At 37.4% G+C, this 9013-nt stretch overlaps 1 protein-coding gene across 1 annotated transcript; it reads left to right on the forward strand.

The window, feature by feature from the left end:
- Positions 1-7760: 7760 nt before the first annotated feature.
- OR7E221 (olfactory receptor family 7 subfamily E member 221) lies at positions 7761-8690 on the forward strand. The gene is given in 1 exon segment (NM_001391135.1): positions 7761-8690. A coding segment is annotated over 1 exon segment (930 nt).
- The last annotated feature ends 323 nt before the right edge of the window (positions 8691-9013 follow it).

The raw sequence follows: 9013 nt of genomic DNA on the forward strand, positions 1-9013 counted from the left end.
CTCCCTTGTTGACTATTAGCTGTCCATAAATGTGTAAGTTTATTTCTGGGCTCTTGATTCTGTTCCCTTCATCTCTGTGTCTGTTTTTGTGCCAGTACCAGGCTGTTTCTATTACTATAGCTTTGTAGAGCATTTTGGAGTCAGGCATTGTGATGCCTATAGTTTTGTTCTTTTTTCTCAGGATTGCTTTGGCTGTTCAGGGTCTTTTGTTGTTCCATATACATTTGGGGATTCTTTGTTCTATTTCCATGAAGAGTGTCCTTGGGATTCTGATTGGAATTTCATTGAATCTGTAGATTCCTTTAGATAATATGGACAATTTAATTATGGTTATCCTTCCGACTCAAGACCATGGACTATCTTTCCATTTTTTCGTGTTTTTTTTTTCAATTTCTTTCAATAATGTGTTATAGTTTTCAGTGTGCATGTCTTTAACCTCTTTGGTTAAATTTATTCCTAGATATTTTATCCTTTTTCTTGTGATTGTAAATGGGATTGTATTCTTGACTTCTCTTTCTACTAGTTCATTGTTAATGTATAGAATTACAACTGATTTTAAAAATAGATTTTGTACCCTGCAACTTTGCTATAGTTGTTGATTATTTCTAGTAGTCTTCAGATGGATTCTTTAGGATTTTCTATATATAGAATCATGACATCTGCATGAGAGTTTTGCTTCTTCCTTTCCAATTTGAATTCCTTTTATTTTTCTTGCCTAATTTCTCTGGCTAAAATCTCCAGTACTAAGTTGAATAGGAGTGGCAAGGGTGGTGCCCTTATCTTGTTCCTGTTCTCAGAGGGATGGCTTTCAGTTTTTCACCATTAAGTATTATGCTGGCTGTGGGTTTGTCATATATGGCCTTTCCTATGTTGAGATGTTTTCCTTCTATACCCATTTTATTGAGAGTTTTATCATAAATTGATGTTGGATCTTGTCAAATGCTTTCTTTGCACCTATTAAGATGATCATGTGATTCTTATTCCTCATTTTGTTAATGTGGTGTATCACATTGATTGATTTGTGGATGTTGAACCATGCCTGCATCCCTTGGAATAAATCCCACTTGATCATGGTGTATAATCCTTTTAAAGTATTGCTATATTCAGTTTGCCAATATTTTGTTGAGGATTTTTGTATCTATGTTCATCAGTGATATTGGCCTGTAATTTTCCTTCTTTATATTGTCCTTGTCTGGTTTTAGTATCAGGGTAATGCTGACCTCATAGAATGAGTTAGGAAGCATTCCATCCTCTTCAATTTTTTGGAGTAGTTTGAGAAGGAGAGGTACTAAATCTTCTTTGAATGTTTGGTAGAATTCCCTAGAGAAGCCATCTGGTCTTGGGCTTTTGTTTTTGGGAGGTTTTTTATTATGGTTTCAATCTCTTTACCTTAGGGTTCTCTAAAACCCAAAATTGATCTATTCAGATTCTCTATTTCTTCTTGATTCAGTTTTGGGAGGTTGGATGAGTCTAAAAAGTCATCAATTTCTTCTAGGTTATCCAATTTTGGGGCCTATAGTTTCATAGTATTCTCTTATAATGCTTTGTATTTCTGCATTATCTGTTGTAATTTACAATAAAGTTTTTTTTAAAATAAAACGGACATGTGAAGAGTTGGTGACTATCCTGGAGAGCCAAGAGAAATCTGTAGAATCTTGCTGTGCTTAGAGCCCAAATTCCTGATACAGCATTAAAAGCTTTTGTGTGGGCAGCTTCTAACATGCTCTCAATATCCCCTGCCTCTTATATTCATGTCCTTGTATTTAGCTACCTCCAACTGGGCTGGACCCTGTGACTTGCATCCAATGAATAAACTATCAAAAAATATTGGAACATCACTCTGACCTTAAAGTTCAAATAGACTCAGGCTTTCAACTCACCAACCTCTTCTACTCTCTCATCAGCTCATGCTGATGGAAGCTAGCTGTCACATTGTCAGCTGCCCAATGGGGAAGTCCATGTGGCAAGAAACTGAAATATGCCTCTGGCCAATGCCCAGAAGAAACTGAATTCTGCCATGCCACATGAGGGAGCTTGGAATCAGATCCTCTTCTAGTCAAGCCTTGAGATGACTCCAGCCATACATTTAGAAGGCAGACATTTTTGAACAACCTGTAGTATTTAAGGAAATTATCAATTAAATAAGTATGCCAAAATAGTTACAAAATGTACCAACACACATAAATTCTACAGAAAAATTAAGACCTTGGCTGTCATTCAAAAATGACAAAGAAAAATACATCTCTAAACATAAAATCCAAAACTACAGAGCAGGAATAAAGAAAAAAAATAGTAAGTTCTCCTTAGAGACAAATTATAATTAAGAAAATGAAAGTTGCATTAGATTCTTGGTATAGAAAATATAATTCTCTCTACATAGCCTGATTAATTAAATGAATCAGCAGACATACAAGTCACACTTTTTTTTTAATTGAAAAAGAAATCATCTGAACTCATAAAATCCCTGCAACTTGGAAGTTCGAAATGAGGAGTATGGGTGAGCTTCCTCCTGAGAAGAGGGAGGGCCCAGACTCCTCCAAATATATTCACTTTTCCCCTTTCATCTTCCCTTAATGATAGCAAGTCCTCAGAGATTAGGATAACATGGACCAATTTGGCTAATTGTGAGCTCTGTGCATTGAGCTCTCAAGGTCATACATGATTAAATAATCAGCCTGTTCCTCCAGCCCCTGAAGTTTCTGGTCCCAGGTCAGCAGGCTTCACATCTGTGTCTCCTCCTCTCAGAATCACTGTCTGCATCAAGAGGCTCATGACTAACTCTGTCTTTCTGCCAGTCTTGAGGACAGAGCCCAAACCTTCCTCACTTGCCAGGCAGGAGACTAGCAGTGGATTTTCATTCCTTCGTCATATTCCAGCAGAGACACAGAACAGCCCAGTGAGTACCAAGGAGATGGTGGATGAAGAAAAGACTGTCAGGATCATTGTTTTTTCATCATTAGGACAAACAGGAGAGTTGATATAAACAGATAGGAGGGAACAAATGTGCAAAGTTTCAGGTCACAGCCCCAGGTAGTTTACGTTCTTGGTTCTGCTGGGGAATCCTAAAACTCTAATTCAAAGTTCTGCTTTTCTCCCACACTCGTTCTGCCATTGTAGGTACCTCCCCCATCACGGCAGGAATGAGTCCCTATAAACTGTCCCCTAACCACCAAAAAAGGATCAGGAATGTGATGATAATGATACTGATAGAAATGCTAGCAGTACCACAGTATTACAAACCTTTACTTAGAGATTCTGAATGCCAGCCTCTGAGCTGTTTTTTTAAGTTTAGCTTTTCACCTTTTATCTGCATTTCCACCCAAAAAGAGGGAAACACACATTATCATCATTTTAAAGTTGAGGATAGGAACACAGCATTTTCTATAATTTTTGCCAGGTCCTGGAGTCAAAAGGGGTGAAGCCAAGTTTCAATCAAGACAGCAAGCCTCCATTCACATGGAACCTAGGCAATATTCTCTCCTGCCAGCTCCAACTGGCATTTCTCTTCCCTTCATTCCAGGCAGAGATCCCCACTCACTGTGCTTCTCTCTTTGGTTTTCTGGTAGACCACAGTGGAAAGCAGTGGGTTCCCCTTGCTGCATCAGATACAGTAAATATGGCTGAGAACACCTGCAGGAGTCACAGAAAGTGTTGGCACATGATAGTTCAGGGAAGATCTCTTTCTTGTCCCTGCTCCCAGATTTTGCTTCAACTGTTTCCCTTCTTCCTTCATTCTTCTAATTTATCCACTATTGAATTAAGAGAGACATAGAGTCAGAGAGTTGTGTTCCCTTCTTAGTCAGGAAACAGTTAAAGTTATACCTTAGGAAGTTTGGAATAGACTTCTGGATGTCTACTTAAACCCTCATTGTTAAACAGTGAACAATTTCAGTGCATGGTCCTCAGAGGCTTACCATCTAATTTTGAATATTACCTGTTCTATTTATTATCTGTGTGACACTGGGCAAGTTTTTAGTATCTCTGAGCCTCAATGTTTTCATGTGAGTTGATATCAAGTTGATAAAAGTATGTTGAATAGGAATTAAACAAAATAGGTATTGAACATGTGACTAAATATGTGATTGATGCATATAGTAAAGACAAAGCAAATTTTTACTAGTATCAAGGATAAGCACCAGAGACCCAGCTAAGTGATCCTGTGATCTGCCAGTTTGATTTTCCCTAGATCTTAGAGAGCATTTTATTTTTGTCCTCATAAAAGTACATTCTGAATGTCCAAAAGGAAACAACTTAGTCCCATTCATTTCTGATTCCTGAGAGCCTATAATTCCTTGGCATATAGTAGGGTACAAGAACAGTGACAATCTCTGTTATGCATTGAATAGACCCTTCCTTGGTTCTCAGGAACAGAGTGTCATCAATGTGGCCCCCACACACTGGGCACTTTCCTGCCTGTGCTTTCATCCCTTCCAGAGATGTTACATAGGATTAGAAAAAACATAAAACAGTGCTTGTATTTAATGTCACAAATTTTCTAAGGGATCTATCATTTTCCATTTAATAGAATCTACAATATTCAATTACAAAAAGTGGTTATTTTCTTTAAAATGAAAGCAAAAACAAAAGAGAGAGAGAAAGAGAAAGGGTAGTAAATCTTATTGTGTAAACTGGAACATCTTCTGGGATTTCCACTCATTCTATGAATGAATTCCCTGGGACATGATAGCCTTCTATCTCTCTCATAATAGAATACTATCTCTCGCATAATAGAATAAAAGGTCATTAAACCCTTCTTGGGACTGTGTTTCATCAACAAACCCATTATTTCAATCATGATTCATATTCCGATTTAAAAGTCATGACTAAGTGTTTATGAAGTGCAAAACTCTGTTAGGTCCTAACATGCCCTAGAAATGGGTGTTATTTTCTCTATTTCCAGGTAAAGGATACTAGCACAGAGAGATGGAGAGATTGGCACACACTTCATACTATATGTGAAAGATGTGGGACTCAGCCTAAAGTCTCCTGACTGCCATCCCAGGGTTCTGTCCCCTCCACCAGAGTGAATAGTTGTTTTCTTTTCACATCTGTTTTAGTCTCATATGAGCAAACAGAGGCAGAATCACCAGCTCCCTCACTTGGGATTCAGTGAGTTCATTTGTGAATTAGGGGAATTGGCCTTTCTGACTTGAATACTGTGTATCACAGGACTTTCTGAGTAATGCATTTTGTAGACCATTTTGGAAACCTGAGCTATGGAAATATTAGTCCCTATACAACACGAGAATTTTCACATGGCTCTATCAAGACCATAGTTAGACAGACTTCAGGGGTATTTCTAGTCTATACCTCGACACAAGGTATGTATTTGATGATTCCTGATTTCTATTGGGCAAACAAATGTTGGAAATTAATAGTAAAATTTACAATGTATCAATTTGTATAATTCTAACAACTATCTTTCTTGAATATATCTTAAAGAAACTTTTACTTGTGATATGGAGAGAGGCAAAAACATTTTATTAGGAGTGTTTTAATAACAAATTGAAAACTAAAATGAAGTTCATTCCTCAAATAATATTATGCATCATTTGAAATAGACGTCTGTACTTCATAGAGACACTGAAAACACAATATTGTAGTAAGTGGGAACTTCTCAGGAAACAACTTGTGTAGTATGATGGTATTTAGGCAAGTTTTCAAGAAAACTAAGGTACATAAATCAACACTGATATTAAGGAAATGCTGAATGGAAAATACATCCACCAATTTCATGACAGTGTTTGCCTTCGGGCAACTGAAGTGCGAGAGAATGGGATTATGTGGGATAACAAGAAGACAGGTTTTCTTGGTATAAAGAGGAGTTCCAAGGCAAGTATTATTAAAAATTAATGTTTTTAATATGTGTAGTGGGGGATAATGATAACAATAATAGGCAACATTCATAGAGAATTTACCAAGTGCCTGGAGAAAGTCTAGGGCAATGGTTCTCTATCCTGACTGTGTGCTGAATGACCAAAGTACCTATGTGTAGAGATTCTGATTTAATTGGTTCTAGGTTGTGGCCAGCACATCAATAAAATTTCGAAGATCAACAGGTAATTATAATGACCAACTAGCATTAAAACCATTGTCGAAACACTTTATTTTTATTACTTAATTTAATTTCTTATAGCAACTCTTTAAGGTAGTGTACAGGAAAACTATGATTTTTCCTCTGCTCAGCTTCTCCTCCTGGGGCTCTGTAAATTATACAGACAAAAAATAAATTAATGAGAAAAAGTAAACAACTTCATTAAATGTAGACCACACATTCACACGAGAGTGTTCAGAGATGTGTCACTCAAAGGGTAGTTATAACTTATGCTTGTACAGCATGTTAACAAAAGAACAAAACATTTTTAGAGAAGTGGCAAGATGAAAGAAAAGGATTTTGAACTTCTATGGGTGAAAAATTATGGGAAGGCAAATATATGGGGAGACTAATGATATACAAGGGCCAGTTTTAGCAAGGTGTGTTATGTAGACTCGTCTGGTGGCATGTTTGGGCTGATAAGTGTCTAGAATTGTCTCTGGTGATTAAGAACCCTCCTGACTTACCTTTTAGAGAGGGGAAGGGGGCTAGCTTTATATATTTATGTCCTGCTTTTAGGAAAATAGGAGGAGGAAGGCAGAGATTTTTTTTTGTATCCATTTCTTCTAAAGTTCCCTCAGCTCAAAATAATCCTTGTGCCAATGTGGTGTCTTTTGGAGTGGCATGGTATGCAAATGTCATAAGAAGTCAGTTTAAGGTTTCACACCTGGCATTGGGACTTCTATGGTTCTAAATTCCTCAACTGTACATAGAGGGTTAGATTTGATAAAATAACACTTCACAAATATTCAGGATTAGTGACATATATAAGCAGTCTTGAACAAAAAAAGCAAAATATGAACTCAATCTCAGGTGTTTCCCTGGGACTGTGTAACACTGATAGAATAACCCCACAAAAAATGAAAAATAGCTACAGTGTTCATTAAAAGGTAATTATTTTTTAATCACTGGTACATTAAAAGTTAATACCATCTTCAGAATTGGTGATGTGGTATGATTCTGTGCATTTAATAAAAAGCATAATTTACCAAAATGGGAAGTTCGCCAAGGCTAATTATTTATATATTTATGTTTTAAGAGACTTTTACCAGACAACCCACACATTTGAGTGAGCAATTATCTCCATGGAAGATAGATATTATAAAACCAAAAAATTATAAAAATCCATGAAGTAATTTGCATATAAAAATTATATTTGACTGTGACTGTTATGAATATGTGGTTTTAGCTCTTCTAGGGTGTTTATCCTCTTTACATATTAAGGAAATTTCTTGTAGTGAATTTCAATAATAAAAAGAACATATGACTGCTTCTTAGTGTCTTTATAGACTGACTATTTTTCCCTTCAAAGGAGAAAGATATTTATTATTCTATGTACTTCCCTCAAAAGTAGGAGGCTGGTATTTTACTGCATTATTGGATGTTTTGTCTCAAAATGCATTTGTTACTCAAATATTCTGTAGTGCAGAGTCTCTAAAGTAGACGTATGTAGAAACAGATGAGTAGCCCAGACATCAATGAAGACGGTTCTAAGAAGAATGAATTTACCACAACTGAGAAATTTTGCTAAAGGTTTAGGTTCCTCAAGTGTGAATATTTTATTTTGAATTGCTTGAATCCAAAATATAGACACTTAAGTGGGTGCCTGTATATTTGTTTTGTTTATTCCAACCTGCCTTTCTTTTTCAAAATATATCTCGGCCACATGGAACTCCAGAATCTAACACATATCTCAGAATTCCTCCTCCTGGGCCTCTCAGATGATCCAGAACTTCAGCCTCTTCTCTTTGGACTGTTCCTGTCCATGTACCTGGTCACTGTGCTGGGGAACCTGCTCATCATCCTGGTGGTCAGCTGTGATTCTCACCTCCATACCCCCATGTACTTCTTCCTCTCCAACCTGTCCTTGGCTGACATTGGTTTCATCACCACTACAGTCCCCAAGATGCTGGTGAATATCCAGACACACAGTAAATCCATCACCTATGCAGGCTGCCTAACTCAAGTGTCCTTTTTTTTACTTTTTGGATGTTTGGACAGTCTACTCTTGGCCATGATGGCCTGTGACCGGTTGGTGGCCATTTGTCACCCCCTTCACTACCCAGTCATCATGAAGCCCCATTTGTGTGTCTTGTTGTTTCTGGTATCATTTTTCATCAGCCTTTTGGACTCCCAGGTTCATTACTTGATGGTATCACAACTTATCTTCTGCACAGACCTGGAAATCCCTAATTTCTTTTGTGATGTTTCTCAGCTTCTCAACCTTGCCTGTTCTGACACCTCCGCCAATAACATAGTCATATTTTTTGGTGGGACCATCTCTGGTTTTCTCCCTATCTCAGTAATTGTTTTCTCTTACTACAGAATTGTTTCCTCCATTCTGAGACTCTCATCATCGGGTGGGAAGCATAAAGCCTTCTCTACCTGTGGCTCTCACCTCTCAGTTGTTTGCTTATTTTATGGAACAGGCCTTGGAGTGTACCTCAGTTCAGCTGTCTCATCTTCCCCAAGGAAGGATGCAGTGGCTTCAGTGATGTACACTGTGGTCACCCCTATGCTAAACCCCTTCATCTACAGCCTGAGGAACAGGGACATCAAGAGCGCTCTGTGGAGGGTTGCCAGCAGAATAGCCTAATATCAATACCTGTGCTTTAATTTTGGTCACAGGACTGGAAAAGCAGGTGGCTTTTTAAAAGATAAGCAAAGTTGACCAAACTTTACCTAGAATAACTAAGAAAAAAAGAGAAATGGCTCATTTTAATAAAATCAAAAATGAAGGAGGAGGTATTACAACTGATGCCACAGAAATAAAAAAGATCGTTAAGAGACTACTATGAACACTGTACACCAACAAACGGATGATCTAGAAGAAGGGGATATACATTCCTAGAAAGATACAACCTACCAAGTCTAAATCATGAAGAAATAGAAAATGTGAACAGACCAATAAGTAAGTTG

This window comes from Equus caballus, chromosome 7, assembly GCF_041296265.1.
Source record: "Equus caballus isolate H_3958 breed thoroughbred chromosome 7, TB-T2T, whole genome shotgun sequence".
In the NCBI taxonomy this organism is placed as follows: domain Eukaryota; kingdom Metazoa; phylum Chordata; class Mammalia; order Perissodactyla; family Equidae; genus Equus; species Equus caballus.